Source organism: Mesoplodon densirostris, chromosome 11, assembly GCF_025265405.1.
Source record: "Mesoplodon densirostris isolate mMesDen1 chromosome 11, mMesDen1 primary haplotype, whole genome shotgun sequence".
Classification (NCBI taxonomy): domain Eukaryota; kingdom Metazoa; phylum Chordata; class Mammalia; order Artiodactyla; family Ziphiidae; genus Mesoplodon; species Mesoplodon densirostris.
Genome location: NC_082671.1, coordinates 70,564,008 through 70,584,660, shown reverse-complemented (window position 1 = coordinate 70,584,660; position 20,653 = coordinate 70,564,008). Strand labels below are relative to the sequence as shown.

Below are 20,653 nucleotides of genomic sequence, written 5' to 3'. Positions count from 1 at the left end.
TGAAATCAGCAAACAGGATTTCTTCTTACTGCCCCCCCACCCAACCCCCCGGCCCCCTCCCTGCTCCCCCCACCAACTTGGTAGCTCCCAGAGCAGCTAGTAACAGAGCTAACTCCTGTGTGGGCAGCCTCTGTCCAGTTCTCCATCCTGCCCTGACCAGCCCAGTCTGCTCAGGGCCAACTTGTATGTTTTCTGACTCACCCTAATGTCTGAGGCTGACTTTAACTGGCTGGATCTTCAGAGAGATTTGGGATTGCAGGAAAAATCTTGGCCGGCAAAGGATCGAGGCAGATTGGCTAGCTGCCTGGCTGTCTGGCAAGTGTATGATGGCTGGCCCATAAGCCACCTTCATCTGTCAAGCCTTTTGTTCACTGTCTGTACAGCCAAGGTGGGGTTCACGGTGGCCCCCTTGCTTGTCCCAGTGGTCATTCTCCTAGTTACATGGCTACAGGGCCAGGGATGGGTGGGCGAGGCACCATAGGGATGGAGGATGCTGCAGGGAGGTGCCCCACTTGCCAGGTGGGGATAGCTCGGTCCAGGCCAAGGACTTGTTAGGGGTTAGTTCGTGAGTCTCCGAGGCAGGTTAGTTATCTTAGAAATGCGCAGTCATCTCAGGGCAATTTCACAAAGTCTCAGCATGCCCCACCTCCTCATCTCTGCCAATAGAAAGCAGGCTGCCCTAGGGAATAACAGGTCCCACAAGTGCCCAGGCAGTCCCCAGGATGCCCTGGCCAGGCCTCTCACCTATCTGCTCCTAAAGTTCTGCAGCAAGAGATCCTAACCTCTTCTGAGTGTGGACCCTGCTTAGAATAAAAGCTATAGACCCTTTTATCAGTACATGCATACTCTCCACACAAAATCTTGCATCGTTTCAGGGGGTTCGTACCTCTCTAACGGCCCGCTAATTGAACCCCTTAGACCTGAGGTTGAGAAACCTTGCCTCAACGCTCTCTAGGGTGATCAGCCCTGGAGGTGTGCTGGAGGGAGGCCCAGAGAAGCAAGCTCACTGAGTTTGAGGTCCCTTCCCTCCCATCCTGCTTCTCCTCTGCCCCAGGCTCTTCCCTGCTCAGCCCCACCCCTGGGGCCAGGGGCAAAGCAGGGCTGTGTCCAGGCACAGGCCCCAGCAGAGCCCCCAGAGGAGGGCAAGCTCTAACGTGCCCCCTGGGCCTGAGTGGGCAGGCTCACCTGAGGGGGTTAATCACGTGGACAGGAAGGAAGGGAGAAAGGCCACCCCGCCCACCCACCTGTCCCACTCACAGGTCGCCCCTCACCTTACTCTGGCACACGGCCAGCCAGCAGCCACCTTGCTCACAGCAGCAGCAGCTTGTGTTGCATGGACACACTTTACTGCTTCCTCTGCCCTCCTCTCCCCCCAGTCTTGGGGAGGGTACCTTCCCCAACCCTGGCGACCTGGTGGGGCTTGCAGCCTCCCCTCTCTCAGGGTCCTGGAGGCAGCCCCGGACCTGTACCTCAGCCCCACGGAAAGACCCTTTTTTTCCTTAGGGTCTGGGGAACAGCTGGGTCCCATGAGTTCAGTTCAGGTCTGATCAAGCTGAGATTTGGGAGACAAGCTCCCTCCTCTGAAAAGCAGCCAGGATTCCAACTGGGTGAGAGGGAAGGTGGGGCAGAGCCCGAGCAGACAGGGAGGCTCTGGAAAAAGCCTGTCTTTACTCTGCCGTCAATGCTTCCTGGGAGAGGGCTGGGCACAGCAGGACCTCCCTTCAGGCTTCCTGCTGTGGCAGATCCCTTCCAGGAGGGGGCGTCGCCTTTGGTGTGTTCGAGCCCCAAGGGGAATAATGTCTGCTCCCGTCGGGGCAGAAGTGGCAGCGGCGGGGGGTGGCGAGGTGGGACTTCTTTGCAGTGAGTTTTTGGGCCTTCAAACAACACAAATTTATTCTTTTATGGTTCTGGCAGTCAGAATCTGAAATCTCTCCGGGCTAAAGTCAAGGTATCAGTAGTCTGGTCTCTTCCGGAAGTTCTGAAGGGAGAATCCATTTCCTTGCCTCTTCCAGCTTCTGGAGGCCGCCTGCATTCCTTGTCTTGTGACCCCTTCCTCGAGTTACTCCGATTTCTTGCTTCCGTCACCACATCTCCTGCTTCCTCTCTGAGCTCCTGCTTCCCTCTAATAAGGATCTGTGTGATTATATCTGGCCCGCCTGGATAATTCAGGACAGTCGCCTTGTCTAAAGACCCTTAACTTAATAACATCTGCAAAGTCCCCTTTGTCATATAAGGTAATGTTCACAGGTTCCTGGGATTAGAACATGGCCATACTGGGGGCCACTCTTCTGCCTACTACAACTAGGCTGCAGAATGGCGACCCCCTCCTGGTGTTTCAATGATTGGGAGAAAAAAGGCTGGGGATTACCTGCTTTGGGTTCAGCCGGGCCCTTCCTAACTTTGCATTTCTAAGGTCTAGGCTTCACCAACGCCCTCCTTCCAACCAGAGAAACTCACTGCCATGTCTCGTTGAAAGTCCGGTGACAAGCCTAAACCTAAGTGCTGGTGAGAGGTGCGGGGCCAGCCCAGAAGCCCCCTAGGCCAGAGGGTGCCTGCCCTAAGCCAAATCCTGCTGGTTGCAATGAGCCCACAGTTGGAAAGGGACACAGAGAAGGGTCTGGGGCCTGCCAAGGGTGCCAGGGAGGCCATGGGACGAGTGAGGCCTGCTAGGATAGCATGTCGGCCAGAGCTGAGTGAGGCGTGGCTGCGGTGCTGTGGGAGCCAAAGGAAGACGCTGTGGGCTGTGGTCCTGGCCCCCAGGGATGATGGAGACCGTGGCTGGGAGTGGCGCTGAGGTCAGTGAGAGAGCATCTCTGCCTCGCAGCAGCTGGGGGTGAGGGCCTCGGCAGACAAAGTCCCAGGCACTGGGCTTTTCCTTTGTAACGAGAGGGCAGTGGGGCGGGGGAGAGTGGCGCAGCGGGAGGGCGGGGAGCCTCTCTTGCTACCTCTTCTCCATGTTCTGCATCTGCAAGCTGAGGGAGGTGAAGCTGGCCAGCAGGTCGGTCACTTCATCCACCTGCGGGATGAAACCGAGGTTCTGTTATGGGGTGCCCCCGGGTCCCCCCAGCAGCACCACAGGCATGGAGGGCAGACACTGTCTCTCCCTGCAGGGCATGTGGTGGCTTCACCCTGTCCGAGGCTGAATCCTTGCTGCCAGGTGGTCTCAGACCGCCCCAGAGAGAAGGGCCAGGGCAGTTTCAAAGGAAGTAGACAGAGGCTCTGAGGTCCACAGTGGGCGACAGGCCCGCAGCCACGCCTTTCTCCTGTGTCAGAGCACGGGTGGACTGGCCCTGAGGCTCCGGCCAGGGCCTGGGTCTGGACCTGCAGCTGCGGCTCACCTGCTCTTTGGTGCTTGTCATCTGGAGGCGGGTGCAGAGGTCATCCAGCCGCTCCCGCTGCTCGTGCCGCCCCAGGCGCTCCAGGTACTCCCTCAGCATCTGGATGATCTGAAACCAGAGGGTGGGCTGAGGGTGTGCTGGGAGGCACAAAGTGGCCTAATGCTGCTGCCGAGGGGCACAGTGGAACAGGTGCCAGCTGGGGTCCGGGTGAAGCCACCCAGGAGCCCTGGTGCCGGAGGTGGGCGTGTCTGTGGTTCGGGCAGCACCTGCCCAGGGTTTGCTTGGGGCCGCAGGCTCAGCTGAGGGGGGCACTCACCTGCTTTACCTCCAGCCGCACGGCCTCCAGGCACTGGGAGTGGCCTTCCTGCAGGATGTTGAGCTTCGACTTGGCCAGGTGCAGGGGTGTGCGGCCCGCTCGGTCCAGGGCATCTACCCGGGCCCCTGTGGGAGCAGGCAGAGGTGAGCATGCTGGGGGTGAGGGGGAGAGGTGGAGGGAGAAGGGGAGGGGACCACTCACCTCCTCGCAGCAGTGTGGTGATGACAGGGACGTGGTTGGTGCAGGCCGCTGAGGGAGAAGAACAGAGACTGAGAATCCAGGACCACTGGGGCTTGGCCTGGGTGCCCACCAGAGGGAGCAGGACTATGTCTCTGAGGGTCCCGATGCCAGGTCACGCCCCTGAGAAGGCATCACCAAGGTAGCGACTGGGAGGGACTCGGTGATCAAATACGACTCCCTCCCTGTACAGCTGGGGAAACTGAGGCTTGGAGACGGGACCTGCCTCACCATGAGCCACAGTGTGAGTCAGCTGCAAGGCGGGAACCTCCCCTAACAGAGCTGCTGCTGAGTCAGTTCAGGTTGTGTAATCAGCTCTGCTCAGGGCACAGCCAGGTAGTGATGGATGGGGACAGCCATGGGACACAGCCCAAGGGGAGTGTGGCCCTGGGGGCTCAGGCTCCCCCCAGATGATAGCAGAGACTGCTGGGAGCCCGCAGGACCCCAGGCTCTCCATCAGAGGAGCCTGTCTGTGCTGCAGAGAAGGGTGTCTTGGCAGCTTGCCAGGCACTTACCCAGGTGCAGTGGCGTGTTCCCCAGCCCATCTCGTTGATTGGGGTCGGCTCCATGGTCCAGAAGCAGCTGCACTGGAAACAGGAAAACCCAAGAGGAGCTGTTGGGGGCTTCTATGAGCAGCACCCTAACCCCCACCTGTAACCTAGCTAAAGAGGTTCACTCAAAGTGGGGAACACTGAAAGCTGACACAGTCCCCCATGCTGTTTCATTCACTCACTCACTGGCTCATTCACCCCTAAGGCTCATGTGCAGGACTCTAGGGCCAGGAACTGAGGATTCTGGGAGGGCCCCCTGGCCTATGCAGGTATTACGGGACTGAGACTTCAGGGGTTAAAGAAAGTTCTTCCAATGGCAGTGGCTGCTAGTGAAGGCTCTTGAGGGCGTTTTCTGTTCCTTCCACAGCCAAGCACCACAGTGGGAATTAGGCCAATAGAAGATGCTGAGCAGCCCCTCCTTTCGAGTCTCTAGGTCACATCAGTGGTGGGCTGTGGTATCACCAGGACTCACCAATTACCCAGATGGATGTGCAGGCAGACTAACTCATATGAGAAGGCCAATCTGAGCCTCACAACATATACAGAAACTAATTCAAGAGGGACCATGGACCTAAATGCGAAAGCTATAACAGTCAGGTCTGTAGAACAGAACAGGAGAATATCTTCATAACCTTGGGATAGGCAAAGATTTCCTAAACAGGTCACAAAAATACTAACCATAAAAAAGAAAAGATTGATAAATTGGAATCATTAAAATTAAGAACTTGTGGGACTTTCCTGGTGGCGCAGTGGAAAAGAATCCGCCTGCCAATGCAGGGCACACAGGTTCGATCCCTGGTCCAGAAGATTCCACATGCCGTGGAGCAACTAAGCCCGTGCGCCACAACTACTGAGCCTGCGAGCCACTACTACGGAAGCCCGCGCTCCTAGAGACTGTGCTCCGCAGCAAGAGAAACCACCGCAATGAGAAGCCTGTGCACCGCAACAAAGAGTAGCCCCCGCTCGCCACAACTAGAGAAAGCCCGTGCGCAGCAACGAAGACCCAAAGCAGCCAAATATAAATAAATAAATAAATAAATAAATAAAATTAAAATTAAAATTAAGAACTTGTGTTCATCAAATGAGAACATTCAGAGAACAAACAGGCAAACTGAGAAAAAGTCATTTATATTTAATAAATGATTTATATCCAGTATATATAAAGAATTTCTACAAATCAATAAGAAAAAGATAGGCAACTTGTTAAAAAAAATGGACAAGAGACTTGAACAGATACTTCACAAAAGAGGATACAAAAATGGCCAATAAATACCTGAAGATGTGCTCAACATTACTGACCATCAGGGAAACGCAAATTAAACCACAAGGAGATACCACTATACTAGAAGGGCTAAACTTTAAAAGCGATAATACCAAGCACTGCCAAGGACGTGGGAAAATGTGGAACTCTCTTACAGTGCTGGTGGGAGTGTATATTGGTAGAACCATCTTTGGGAAAAGTTCGGTAATACACACTAGCTAAACATGTGTGTACCCCAGTGACCCAACAATTCTAACACAGATAAGTGCTTATATCCATCAAGTCACATGTACAAAAATGTTCCTAGCAGCTTTGCTCCTCCTAATAGCCCAGACCTGGAAAAAACACAAATGCCCATCAATAGTAGAATGGGTGAACCATGGTCCATCACACGATGAAACACCAGCCAGTAACGAGAGCAAAGAGCTACCATTACTCACAACCTTCAGGGATGAGTCTCAAGAATATAATTCCTTTTTTTTTTTTTTTGGCCGCGCAGCATATGGGATCCTGGTTCCCCGACTAGGGATAGAACCCTCCCCCATGCATTGGAAGCGCAGAGTCTTAACCACTGGACCACCAGGGAAGTCCCTCAAGGATATAATTTTGGGTGAAAGAATTCAAGATACAAAAGAGTGCGTATTCTGTGCTTCCATTTATGTGAAATTGAAAAACAGGCAAAACTAATCTATGGTGATCAAGGTCCACGCAGGGGTAAGGACTGGAAGGGGCATGAGGCAGGCTGCTGGGTGCTGAAAATATTCTATATTTTGATCCAGGAGGCGGTTACAGCAGTGTATACACACAGAAAGCTCGCTGTTTATAAGTTATACCACATCCAAAAAAAAACTTATAAAAAAGGGGGTGCTGTCCCGCTGCTGCCCTTAGCACTGAGTAAATGTTGCCTGAATGTCTTGAAGGACTGGTCCGACCTCAGAGGCAATCATATTCTTTCCCCAGGTGGACCCCTGGCCTGGTCTGGCAGTGCCAGTTCCACAGGCTAAAGGAGTGAGAGGGGCCGGGTCTTCCTTATATCCAGCACCCGGCTGAGCAGGCAGCAGATCCTCCCCCAGCCCCTCTGAAGTGATGCTACTCGCCCAGCCTCCCTCCCTCCCCCTCCCCAGGACTCACCAATCTGGTCATTGCCGTTGCAGGAGGCAAAGTGTAGGGCTGTGCGGCCCTTGTCGTCAGCTGTGCAGGGATCCGCGCCGTCTTCCAGCAGCTGCTGCACTGACACCACCAAGACAGAGGGAGCAAGTGGAGAGAGTGGCAGTGTTAGCCAGGCTGCAGCCCCAGGGGAGGGATGGGGATGCTCAGGGGCCCTTCCAGGCAAGGCACTGACAATGTTCGGGAGAGCTAGTCCCTCCTAGAGGCTGGCCCCATGGGGACTGCCAATGACAAGGGACTCGTTCTCCTGAGGGCACAACTGAGGGCCCGTATTCTGGGTGCTCAAACTACGTGTCTAGGGATAAAACATCATAGAAGAATCTCGGCCCTCAGGGTCAGAAATATGGGAGTCATGGAAATCGCCAGCATAGACTCTGGCCCCGCCCCTCTACCTGCATCTGGCTACACATCCATTCCAGCTGGACACAGCCGAGAGAGCTGTGGGCTGATTCTTACTTTGCTCCCAGGAGGCAGCCCTTTAGAGTGGACAGAGCACAGGCTCTGCCACACAGACCAAGTCCCAGGCTAAACGAAGCAAAAAGGAAAGGAGTTCATTGCCAACAGCATGGGGCAGTGGGAAGGCCTAGATTTGGGCCCCCATTCACCGGCAAATGGGAGGAATCTCTGCCCTGCTAACCTCCAGAGTTGCTGTAATGAGAATAATGGATGAGAAATTCCTGCCTTGAAAAGTGCAGAGCCATTATAAAATGTGAGGCCTTATGCATTACACGTCCACGTCAACTGAAAGGCAGAAATTGCTGCCAAACATCACTTAGAGCAAGAAACAAAATGCTCTAGTGATCCCCCAGCAAACCTCTGAAGGACTTGAGTCTTTCAAATGAATCTCCTGCTTTGTGAATCTCTCTCATCTCAGGCTGAGTGACCTGCCCCCTCTCCTGCATCCCCACAGGGCCCTGTTCATCCTGCTGCTTCATGTTAACACGTTGTGCTGTTTTAGAGTAACTACGACTGTAGATGGAGCAGCAGCCCGGCATCAGGTACCTGACTGCCGAACCCCTCAACCACTCAGCACAGTATCACGTCCATGGTACAGATCAGGAGACAGACTCCAGCCCAAGCCAACAGGAGGCCAAGCTCGGCTAGGAACCCAGGCTTCTCTGGCTCGAGAATTTACACCTCTCCAACTAAATATAGGACTTCAGTTTCCTCGTTTTTTTTTTTTTTTTTAGAAGTGGTGTTGCTTTATACTCGTCTTCTCCAACTATTCTGTAGGTTTTTTGTTTTGTTTCTTAATATCCTGGACCGAGATATGACTTGCCCTGCTCCACGAATGTTGCTGACTGACTGAATAAATGAACGAATGAAGGTGGTGGGAAAGGGTCATGAGAGTGGAGGAGGAGGAGGAGCTTCCAGTCACCTCGGTGTTCACCACCAAACGGGAGCCAGTATCTAAGAGACAAAGCAAAGCTAAAATAGTCAGTTCCAGTTTTGTGATTTGTGCAGCTACAGTCTTTATGGAAAGCACTTTAGCAACATCTATCAGAAGCCATCAAGATGTGCGTATCCTTTGATGTAACAACCCCATTCCTGGGAAATTATCTTAAAAATGAAAAACCAGTGTGCAAACATGTGACTGACTAAATAACTCCTGCTTTGTCCCTCTGAAGGCATCATGTGCATCCATTACAAATTGTGGTTATAACTGAGGCTTGGAATTACAAGGTGATTTCTACTTTTTACTTTATAAACTTCAAAAAAATTGTACAGCTACATATTCATTCTATAAATAGGAAAAAATAACGCTTCCGTTTTGAAAAAACAAATGGTTATGAAGACTATGAAAAATGTTTATGATACACAAAACATTATGCGGGCTACAAAACTGTATATACAGCACAGTTTGCAAGCCCTTCAAGAAAATTCCTCTGCATAGGAAAAAGGACAAGAAGGATATTCACCAAAATATTAACAGAGATTCCTTTGCTGACATTAAGGATGTTTTTCATGAAGATTTTTCTAATTTTCAAAACATTTTAAATGCACATATTATTTTCACATTTAAAATCTTTTAAATGATCATGAATTCACAGAAAGGCACTTACAATTTAACAATAGCAGGGTATAAATTTTACATCCACTATAATTGCTAACCTACACCAAAAAAACCAACAAACATGCAGAGAAACATTAAACAAAAATGGTAACCATAGAGGAAAAGGAATGAAGAGGCTAATCTACAGCCACTTTCGCTGTCAGAGTCTGGCAAGAGCCTGGTAAATCTAAGAGCCACTTAGATTTGAAGATGGATGTGTCACAGACTCTGAATGGAAAATTACAGCATTTCCACCAAAATAATAAAACCACCATGTGGACACCTGATTCAAGATAAACTAGATGTGGGACTTCCCTGGTGGCGCAGTGGTTAAGAATCCGCCTGCCAGTGCAGGGGACACGGGTTCAAGCCCTGGACCAGGAAGATCCCACATGCCGCGAAGCAACTAAGCCCATGAGCCACAACTACTGAGCCTGCGCTCCAGAGCCCCCGAGCCACAACTACTGAGCCCACGTGCCACAACTACTGAAGCCCACATGCCTAGGGCCCGTCCTCCACAACAAAGAGAAGCCACCACAATGAGAAGTCCTTGCACCACAACGAAGAGTAGCCCCTGCTCACCACAGCTAGAGAAAGCCCATGCACAGCAATGAAGACCCAACACAGCCAAAAATAAATTTAAAAAAAAAGATAAACTAGAATATAGCCAGTATTTTATAATAACTATAAATGGAGTATAACCTGTAAAAATTGTGAATCTCTATACTGTACACTTGTAACTTACATAATATTGTACGTCAACTATACTTCAATTTAAAAAAGAGAGAGGGACTTCCCTGGTGGTCCAGTGGTTAAGAATCGGCCTTCCAATGCAGGGGATGTGGGTTCAATCCCTGGTTGGGGAACTAAGATCCCACATGCCACGGGGCAACTAACCTGAGCGCCACAACTACTGAGCTCATGCGCCTCAACTAGAGAGCTTGCATGCCGCAACCTACAGAGCCCACGTGCCGCAACCTACAGAGTCCATGTGCTCTGGAACCTGTGCACCACAACTACAAAGCCCACGTGCCCTGGAGCCTGCATGCCACGACTAGAGAAGAGAAAACCCACACGTCACAACTAGAGAGAAGCCCACGTGTCGCAACAAAAGATCCCGCATGCCTCAACTAAGACCCAACACAGCCAAAAAAAAAAAAATTAATAAATCTTTAAGTAAATAAATGTGAGAAAGAAAATAAAAGAAAATAAACCCATTATAAAAAAAGATAAACTAGACTTTCTGTGAAATGGAAGTATAATTAAAATATTCTCTGGCCACACACTCGAGATATTAAAGAGAACACATCTTCTTTCCTTGAAAAGCTATTTAGGTTGCTACCCGAATATTCCACAATATTAAAGTTCATGGAAAAGAGATGAAAGTGGAGAGCGTTCAAAACCCCTCCAGTTTCCAGGCCTACTCACTATGCTCTGCCAGGGATAAGGGACCCACTCAAGGCCTGTGTTTTAACGCCCAGCTCCCTGAGGGGAACGACCTTCTCTCCACGCCTGCTATAAACAGGCTCTCCTATCCCTCGGCTGACTTTGAAGATGAAGGTAGAAGACTACGAGCCAGGGAATGCAGGCGGCCTCAGAAGGTGGAAAAGGCAGGGAAACAGATCTCCCTTGAGCCTCCAGAAAGAAATACAGCCCTGCGGACACTTTGATTTCAGCCTGGTGAGACCTGTGTTAGACTTCCGACCTACAGAACTGTCTGATGATAAACTTGTGTTGTTTTACAACATTATCTTTGTGGTAATTTGTTACAGCAGCCAAAGAAAACCCATATACCACTTTCCCCTGATTCACAGAAAGGATTAAGTCAGTGGATACAATGAAAATTTTTTTCCTATGGCTTGTCTTGTAGCTTTGATGCTGCTACTGCCCTGTCAGCTAGCAAATGGTGAAGGACAACAACAAAAAGCCAAGTGGTGTCCTGCTAGGAGCCCCTCCCATGCCTTTCAGATGTTCTGTCAACTAAAGTTGGAGAACCACTGACCCAACTACCACAAGGCCTCGGAGCAGTTGAAGGTGGTAGCTCTCCTGGCACTTCAAATTGACTATTCATTCCCATTAACCACAAGCTGCAGAAAGTTCCTACTCTGCGGCTGGGTGCCAGGGATACAAAAGCAGACACGGTCCCCACCACCATGGAGCCCACAGGGTGATCAACGCTATGGTATCAGGAAGTACAGGGTGACAGGGAAGCGTGGGAAGAGTGAGCATCTGAGCCAGACTTGTCATCTGCAAGATGACTGCAGTTATACAATAAGTACAGCAAGCCTGGTCCCAGGGGTGAGCCAGCAGAATTCAAGCACTGTCTTCCCAGATATTGGTTACCTGGATTTTTCCTTCCCCGACCAGACCAGGGAGCTGGACTCACTCTGCACACTCACCTGTTTCCACATCGTTGGCATTGGCGGAGTCCCTCAGCCTCTTCAGAGCTGTGAAGACAATAAGAGTGCCAGTTAAAAAAAAAAACAACAGCAACGGCCATGATGAAGCAAAAAGTGATGGCTTCCTAGCTACCCACCATTCAGCCACAGTAGCATCTAAAGAGAAAGAAAGGGGTCAGGATACAAGTGACACTACCCTGGGAACTAGGAGAAACCTGAAATGTGACACAGCTAGTGCAAAAGCCACATTTTGTAGCAAATCCTCCAAGGTCTTTGGAGCCAGATATTGGCTCGGCCACTTGTTGGAGCTGGGTGACCGTGAACAAGTTAGTTAACCCCCTGGGCCTCAGGTCTATCACCTGCAAAACAAGGTTGAGCTCTTTCCTGACAGGCCTGAGTCGTTGCAAAGACCAAATGAGATGATTTACACGGAAGCACTCTGTGAGCTCGTTACACAAATAATCTTACATCCTCCTTCAAAACAGACCACTCCCAAATGACTTACTTAAATTTGATGATTCCTATGCAGAAACTTTTTTCTCCACAATGACACTACCTGTATATTAGAGGCTAACAGAAAGCAATGCCTTTATCATCAGAGAAATGGACAAAAATTGCAATTCATATATATAACGATTCCTTACATTCATACAGCACTTTCAAATTTTCATTTAATCTTCATAACACCACTAAGATATGAGTAGGTATTAAAGGGACCCTAAAAGTCCCCATTCTTAAAACTTTCAGGGTGTTGGTTTCCATGGCATCCATAAAATGTAAAAGACAATATGGTAGAAGTACCAGAGCAGGAGTTCTAATACCAGCATAGCCAATTTCTAGCTATGTGACTTTGGAGCAAGACAATTTCTCTGAACCTCAGTTTCACCTTCAGTAAAATGGGAACAGTATCTGGATCTCAGTGAGTTTTTACGAGGATCAGAAATGATCACAAACCACCCAACAGTGTTTGGCACACAACAAAGGCAGAATAATAACTATATATTCCTTACCTTACTTAATAACTCTGGCAACATACCTGTAAAGCATACCATACCCATTCTACAGATGAGAAAACTAAAGCTGAAAGGTTCTATAGTTTGCCTAAGGCCTAAATGAGATAGAAAAGTCCAATCCAGGTCTGTGCAGTTAAAGAAATAAGTTGGTAGGACTTGGCTCTGATATGATAATATTCTCCAGTATCCCATTTATTATCTACAAATAAACACCTGGAGTTAGGAAAAGTTTCTATTCAGGAACTACCAAATGTGAAAAGCCATCGGGACTGGTTCTGAGCAGGAAGACTACTTTTTTTACACTCATGGTCCTTAGCAGCTATAATACTACTATTGGTACTGAAAGTGGACTCAGGGGTCACTCCAGGTCCGTAGCTCAGACGTCGGAGGACACCATCCTGAACGGGCTGGGGAGATCAGGGCCCGATTCTCAGCCGAGGGCCAGCCCCGCCTCCAGCCGCGCTCCTCACCGTGCACCTCCTTGCCAGTGGGCCCGAGCCGGCGGTGGGGCCTGGCGGCGCGCCTCAGCCGGCCGGAGGGGATCTTACAGAGCAGCTCATCGCGGGGCTCCGCGTCCTGCTGCCACAGGACGTGAAGGTAGCGTAGCGGGGACTGGGCCCCGCCGGCCGCCCGGCCCGGGAGCCCCTCGCCGCCGCCCAGCGCAGACCCGAAGTCGGCGAAGGAGAAGAGGCCCTCAGGGCCCGTCAGCGGCTCTGGCGCCACCGCGCACTCGCCATCCGAGCTCGAGCGGCCAGAGCGCGACTCTTCGTCCGCGCCCCCGGCGGCGGCTGCCATGGCAACGGCTCCGTGCTGGCCTGGCCGCGGGAGCCTCGTGCTTGACGGACCGACCGACCCGCTTCCCTCCGCCCTAAGCCTCGCTGTCAGAGGACAAGCGGGCGGGCCTGGCCTGCAACCACGGCAACCGGACAGGGGGCGGGCTCGGGCCGCAAGCGGGGCAGTTCCGGACCAATGAAAACCCTTTCAGCCTAAACCCCACCCCCTACAGCCAATCGGGAGTAGTACGGGCCACAGAACTTGGTTCGCTGCACCGTGACTGACGGATATAAGAACCAATCATAAATTTGAGATGCCCACGTCCTCGCCGTACGTCCCTAAGCGGAGCCAATAAAACAGCCGAGTTTAATACACTTTTTTTCTTCCCATTTCGCCCATCGGATCAAGGGAAAGATAACGGGCAGATGCCCTAGCCAATCATGTTAAGATGATTTGCAGCCAATCACAAAGGAGTGAAGAAGCCAAAGGAAAGGGATTGAGAGATAAGAAAGTGTGTAAATCAATGACCGTTAAAAACAACAACAACAACACAGAACTTCCCACAAATACAGAATGTAAGTAGGAAAGTGAGAATATGTTAAAATGTGGGGCTAGCAACACGAACTGTGGAGTGATAGTTTCTAAATGCGATAGATCCCGTTCGTTCTCTCGGTAACCCTGGGGTTGATCACTGATTTACAAAGAATTCTATAATTCAACACCAGAGCGACCGACGCTTGAGTCCGAGAGCCAGTCACTGACCCAGGTAATTCTCTGTGCTAGGTCCTGGACGCAGAATCAGACTCGGTGCCCTCTGAGATGCTCAAGTGGGATGGGAGAAGTCAGAGCCGGAAGCGGAAGTGTTCCGCAAACAGCTGATGATGAGCTTAGCAACCCCTCCCAGGTGCACTGTTCTGTAGAATTTTCACAACCCTGAATCCCACAAACACTTCTATAAAGTGAGCAAGGAGGACCATCCCTATTTTATAGACGAGGAGCTGAAACCAGAGAGATCACGGACTTGTTCATGGAGGCCCAGCTCTCTTGAGAGGAAGGTTGTGTCCAGGCAAAAGTTGTTCCTTGTCATTCAACGCAGTGAAAATATAAGTTTGGGCTTCCCTGGTGGCGCAGTAGTTAAGAATTCGCCTGCCAATCCAGGGGACACAGGTTGGAGCCCTGGTCCGGGAAGATCCCACGTGCCGCAGAGCAACTAAGCCCGTGCGCCACAACTACTGAGCCGGCGCTCTGGAGCCCGCGAGCAGCAACTACTGAAGCTCTTGCGCCTAGAGCCGGTGCTGCGCAGCAAAAGAAGCCACCGCAATGAGAAGCCCGCGCTCCTCAACGGATAGTAGCCTACTGCTCGCCACAACTAGAGAAAACCCCGCGCAGCAGCAAAGACCCAACACAGCGAAAAATAAATAAGAAAATTAGAAAAACAAAAAAAATGTAATCTTTCTCTGACAGTTGAAAAGCACTTTCAGATTTTGCAGTGTTCTCACAACACCACTATGAGGTTTATCATTGTAATGTATGGAGAAAAATGTTTATTTGAACTCTCCTCCTCTGCCCGATGCGGGAGAAGGACATATGCCAACTCCCCTTGTAGCTAGAAGGAAACCGAGGAAAGAAAGAAACATTGAACGTGTACCATTTACCAAGTGCTTGATACGTATTTTACCATATAGTTCTCCTTCACAAGTGTCTTAGCAGGTAGATATTATTATACCCACTTTGCAGATTAGAAAATTGTAGTCCCTAGATGTCATATGAATTGTCCAGGGGTACAGGACTAGAAATTTGGAGGACTGGGATTTGAACCCAGAAAAGTCCTCTCTTTCCATCACGCTGATCTCTTTAATGAAGAGCCTACTGGAAATCTGCCTCCAGAAAATTTAAGTGACATCTGGATATTTATACCTCACTCCTGCTGAATGTACCCTGAAATAACTTTATTATTCATTTCTCCTCTTTTTCCGTGTAATAACCTGCAAAATTGTCGTCATCCCTCCAGTCCCTCTGTGAAGAACCAAAGGTGTACTTGCTGTCTAAAGTACAATTCTCTTCACATCTCTAGGATCTGCTTGCCCATTGAGCTCAGGCTAAAGTCCAAACCTTTTATCGTAGCAGTCAAGACCCTTGATGATTCTGACCCAGTTGTCTTTGCAATCAGTGTCTTTCTCCTATCAGTGGGTCTTCAAACCATCTGGTCTACGAAGATGTTTGCATTGTCAGAAATCTTTTAATTTAAACAGGATCCCTAAACATCTAGGGGTGGCCGTTACTTCTAATTTTTAAATCAACTTTGTTGAAGTACATAGCCCAACCCTCTGTGTGTTGCAAGAACCACTTGTTGTTTTGGACTGGAAGAACGGGATGTGGGTTGAATTGGACCCAGTTAGCCTCACCAGCAGGATTTTAGACTGGAACTTGGGTCTATGAAGCTGTATTCCCTCATAATGCCTGGCTCAGCAACTGGCACCAGCATGTTGTAGCTATTTGACTGACTGATTGATTAAATGAATGAATGAGTAAAAATAGTAGCCCATTGGTTAAGACCATCAGTTTTGTTGGTTTGTTTTAATATATTTATTTATTTATTTTTGGCTGAGTTGGGTCTTTGTTCCTCCACGCGGGGTTTTCTCTAGTTGTGGCAAGTGGGGGCTACTCTTCATTGTGGCGCGCGGGCTTCAGTAGTTGTGGCTCATGGGCTCTAGAGTGCAGGCTCAGTAGTTGTGGCTCGCGGGCTTAGTTGCTCCGCGGCATGTGGGATCTTCCGGGACCAGGGCTCAACCGCTGTGCCACCAGGGAAGCCACAGACCACCAGTTTTTTTGTTTTTGTTTTTGTTGTTGTTTTGCGGTACGCGGGCCTCTCACTGCTGTGGCCTCTCCCATTGCAGAGCCAGGCTCCGTACGCGAAGGCTCAGCGGCCATGGCTCACGGGCCCAGCCGCTCCGCGGCATGTGGGATCTTCCTGGACCGGGGCACGAACCCGTGTCCTCTGCATCGGCAGGCGGACTCTCAACCACTGAGCCACCAGGGAAGCCCAGACCACCAGTTCTGAAGCCACAAATGAGTGGGTTTATAGCTTTGAGCAAGTGACTTTCCTTTGCTTATCTTCAGTTTCCTTATCCATAAAATGAAGGTAAGAGTACTACCTATATCGGACATCCCTGGTGGTGCAGTGGTTAAGAATCCGCCTGCCAGGGCAGCGGACATGGGTTCGAGCCCTGGTACGGGAAGATCCCACGTGTCGTGGAGCCACTAAGCCCGTGCACCACAACTACTGAAGCCTGCGTGCCTGGAGCCCGCGAGCCACGACTACTGAGCCTGTGCTCTAGAGCTCATGCTCCACAACAAGAGAAGCCACCAAGAGGAGAAGTCCACGCACCGCAACGAACAGTAGCCCCCACTTGCCGCAACTAGAGAAAGCCTGCGCGCAGCAACAAAGACCCAACGCAGACAAAAATAAATACATACATAAATAAATAAAAGAGTAGTACCTATATCATGTGGTTATCACAAGGACTAAATAATATAATGTGAGTAAAGCACCTAGTACAGAGCTGGGTACAGAATTAGGGCTCAAAATATGGTAGCTATTGTTGTTATTATAAAAAGTTTAGATGCAGGCTAGGGCCCATGCAAATCCTAGGCAACTGTGGGCACATAACACTGGCATGAACTTGACCTGAGGGTGCTGCAAGCATGCATACACAAGTCATGTATGTTTGGTCAATCAGCAAATAGAACATGAAGCACTTAACAGGAGACAAAGAAAGTACCTACAACGTTGCTTTGGGGGAAAAGCTTCTGCCTGGGAATCCAAGAGCTTGTGTTCTAAGTCCTACTCTGCCGTGACTCACCTCATGATTTGGGGGCAACTGTTTCCTTTCTTTGGGCTTCAATCTTCCCATCAGAAGGTATTGTTCTAGGTCAGCTATTGACACTGGCTCAGGCTGGCTTGGCTTTCCTTTTATTCTTTCCCTCATCCTGTTGGCCTACACGGTATTTTATTTTTTTGCTTTTGTTTTACATTTTATGTCTTTGTATCAACAGGGGCACAAGAGAAAAGATCCAAAAGCAGGTTGTCCCTGCTGTCTCAATGCCACCAGCCGCTTCCTTCCCATGGCTTCAGATGTGATAAAGAAAGCTGTGGCTTTCTGTAGTTTTATCCACAGTCCTTTTTTTTTTTTCCAAAATACCACAAATGTACTTTATTTCTTCCCATTCACCTAAAGCAAGTTAATTAATAATCAAAATAATCAGTGAATTTTCTTTTTTTTAATGCCTAAATCAGAGTTTATTATATGTTTTTTTAAAAAATCTTTATTGGAGTATAATTGCTTTACAATGTTGTGTTAGTTTCTGCTGTACAACAAAGGGAATCACCTGTATGTATACATATATCCCCATATCCCCCCACCTTGTTCCTCCCTCCCACCCTCCCTATCCCACCCCTCTAGGTGGTCACAAAGCATCGAGCTGCCCTCCCTGTCTTATGCAGCAGCTTCCCACTAGCCATCCATTTTACCTTTGGTAGTGTATGTATGTCTGCTACTCTCTCACTTTGTCCCAGCTTCCCCTCCCCAACTCCCCCCCACCGGCCCTGTGCCCTCAAGTCCATTCTCTACGTCTGCGTCTTTATTCCTGCCCTGCCACGAGGTTCATCAGTACCGTTTTTTTAGATTCCATGTATGCTACACAATATTTAAGAGCAATTTGAACTAGTTGCCAACATATAAAAATTGAGAGCTTTAACATAAAACTTTTGATTTCCAGATTCTCTTAAAAATGAGAAGAGGGAATTCCCTGGCGGTCCAGTTGTTAGGACTCTGCACTTTCACTGCCGAGAGCCGGGGTTCAGTCCCTGGTGGGGAACTAAGATGCCCCAAGCCGCGCAGCGTGGCCAAAAAAAATAAAAAAGAGAGAGAAGATATGGCAATACGGGACCAGTTGGCTGGAGCTGCACAGCAACTCTCCTCTTTAGATGGGGTGTGCTGCATCCCCACCACTCTCCCACTCTGTTACCTCCACACTGAGGCCTAAATACAATTGCCATTTATCCTCATACTTTTCATACTTGTGATGTTGTTTTTCTTTTTTTTCTTCGCGCTACACGGCTTGTGGGATCTTAGTTCCCCGACCAGGGATCGAACCCACGCCCCCTCAGTGGAAGTTCGGAGTTGTAACCACTGGACCGCCAGGGAATTCCCAGTGACGTTTTTCTTAAATGGAGTTAACAGGAAATTAAAATATCGCTTGTCTTTATCAAGTGTGGAGTAATGAAAACTAGTGTGGAGGAAAATTATTTAGTATCTAAAAACATGACATACAGTGATTATGTGACTTCTTAATGTCATGCTAGAGTATTTCTAATAAACCCACATAAGGGACATCTGACTCTGGGGAAGTTTAACTGTGACTAACAATTGACTAGGACTCAGTGATGTTTTATAAATCTGTAAAGTTAGAAGTTAGCTTTCAGGAAACTGATAAGGTGCAATAATTTTTGTATGTCCAGTGGAGAAGATAATCCCAAAGGTTATGGTTTTATTATTCTGTAGGGCAGGATACAGATTTGGATCTAATTTAGTAGTTGTATTTCATCATTCCTTTGCCCATTAACTATTCTCAAATTCTTTTCAAGCCAGCTCTGTCATACTGCTGTTTCCTTTATTAATGATTAAATAAGCTCACTCTTTATTGGTAGTAGAATTACGTTTTTAATCTCTTAGTGGCATTACTCTTTTGTCTATTGTGTAAGTTCCAAAAATTTTTGGTTAGTTATTTGTTAATTTTACTTATAATTTTTAAAATAAATTTATTTATTTATGGCTGCATTGGGTCTTCATTGCTGTGCACAGGCTTTCTCTTTGCAGCAAGTGGGGGCTACTCTTCGTTGTGGTGCGTGGGCTTCTCATTGTGGTGGCTTCTCTTGTTGTGGAGCACGGGCTCTAGGCACGCAGGCTTCAGTATTTGTGGCACGTGGGCTCAGTAGTTGTGGCTTGCAGGCTCTAGAGCACAGGCTCAGTAGTTGTGGTGCACGGGCTTAGTTGCTCTGTGGCATGTGGGATCTTCCCGGTCCAGGGCTCGAACCCATGTCCCCTGCATTGGCAGGCAGATTCTTAACCACTGTGCCACCAGGGAAGTCCCTACTTACAATTTTTTAATCAAATTTATTGAGGTATAAAGTATATACAGTAAAATCCCCCCACACACAAGGGGATTAAGTGCACAAGGCTGGCGATTTTTGACAAATGTATACACTTAGGTGACTACCGCTCCAATCAAGATATATAGCATGACAATTATATTTTTAACAATTTGAGAATTGATCTATTGATCTTTTAGACTGCAGAGAGAGGGCACTGTGTCTTAAGAAAAGTAAGTGAATATTTATTTGCAGGCAAGAACAACAGTCTTCAATATTCTCTGTGAAAGAAGGCTACAACTTAACATGCATTCAGGAAACATTCATTGTTTTTTTCTATCTAGTGGATTGCTATACCAGATGATCCCTAAAGACACTTCTAGCTCTGATTTATAAAGACTCAGCTACTGGTCTCTCAAGGCCTACACACTCCTGCCCCAAAAGGCAATGAGCAGAGTCTTCTGAGATCATCTCAGGAGAGTGAAACAAACCAGACAGTACATGAACTACAAACAAACTGGAGATTCTTGGGAAGTGGGGCTTGAAATGAACATAACTGAAGAACCCAGGACGACTATAAAACATAACTAATGGCTTTTCTGAGTCAGAATTTCCTGCCTCAAATCCCAAGCAAAAGAAGATCAAGAGAAATAGGGTAGCTTTTCAGCTGCTGAATCCTCTCAGCCAACTCTCCCAGGTAAAATTACACCAGGAGCTTTGTTCTGCCCACAGTTTCATTCTCTTTGAAGTACTGGTTTTCCATTAACCAGGGAGACTTGCAAAATCAAACACCCTGTGATCAAACATTTCATAGTCCACAATGGGGGTCCAGCTGCTCTCAGGTCAAAGTTGGATTTCTAAGCAGACTAAATGTGCTGCCAAGCAATGTCTGAAATTTCCATTCAAATGCAATTCTACAAATAGGGAGAACTGGAAGCAGGAAAGGTGAGGAAGCTGCTACAATGCAAATGAGGTGATAGTGGCTTAGACTAGAATGATAGAGGCAAGATGGTGAGAATTGAGTCAGGGAACATTTTGAAGGTAGAGCCAAGCAAGGGCAGATGCATTGAATGTGTGCTGTGAGGAAGACTCAGTACAAGGGTGGTTCTGAGTCTTTGGCCTGAGGGACTGAAAGAATGGAGTTGCCCTTAACTAAGACAGGGAGAACTGTGAGAGGAACAAGGTTGAGGCAAAAAAATCAGAAGCTTGGTTTGGAAGTGTTAAGTTTGAGGGCCTATTAGACATTCAGGTACTCACATGGCCCATGAGTCCACTTCATGGGTGGGGTCTGGGATGGAGATAGAAATGTGGGGAGTCAATGGCAGATGGAGGATATTTAAACTGGACTGGATGAGCCACCCAGGAAGGGAAGGTAAACAGAGGAGACCCAAGG

The 20,653-nt window shown here is 48.8% G+C and overlaps 1 protein-coding gene across 3 annotated transcripts; it reads right to left on the bottom strand.

Annotated features, from left to right (window-relative positions):
• Window positions 1-1,865: 1,865 nt before the first annotated feature.
• On the bottom strand, window positions 1,866-13,235 carry ANKRD54 (ankyrin repeat domain 54). 3 transcript variants are annotated; one of them, XM_060113773.1, is made up of 8 exons: window positions 12,806-13,235; window positions 11,323-11,370; window positions 6,835-6,933; window positions 4,407-4,478; window positions 3,856-3,903; window positions 3,655-3,779; window positions 3,339-3,446; window positions 1,866-3,016 (listed from the first exon to the last, which is right to left on the bottom strand). In XM_060113773.1, the coding sequence occupies exons 1-8, from the start codon at window positions 13,128-13,130 to the stop codon at window positions 2,942-2,944; spliced, it is 900 nt and encodes a 299-aa protein (XP_059969756.1). In that variant the 5' UTR covers window positions 13,131-13,235; the 3' UTR covers window positions 1,866-2,941. The 3 variants fall into 3 exon arrangements, with proteins under 3 accessions (XP_059969756.1, XP_059969758.1, XP_059969757.1); XM_060113775.1 differs by having other exon boundaries at window positions 6,835-6,928; window positions 12,806-12,895; XM_060113774.1 differs by having other exon boundaries at window positions 2,931-3,016; window positions 4,407-4,473.
• Window positions 13,236-20,653: the final 7,418 nt, after the last annotated feature.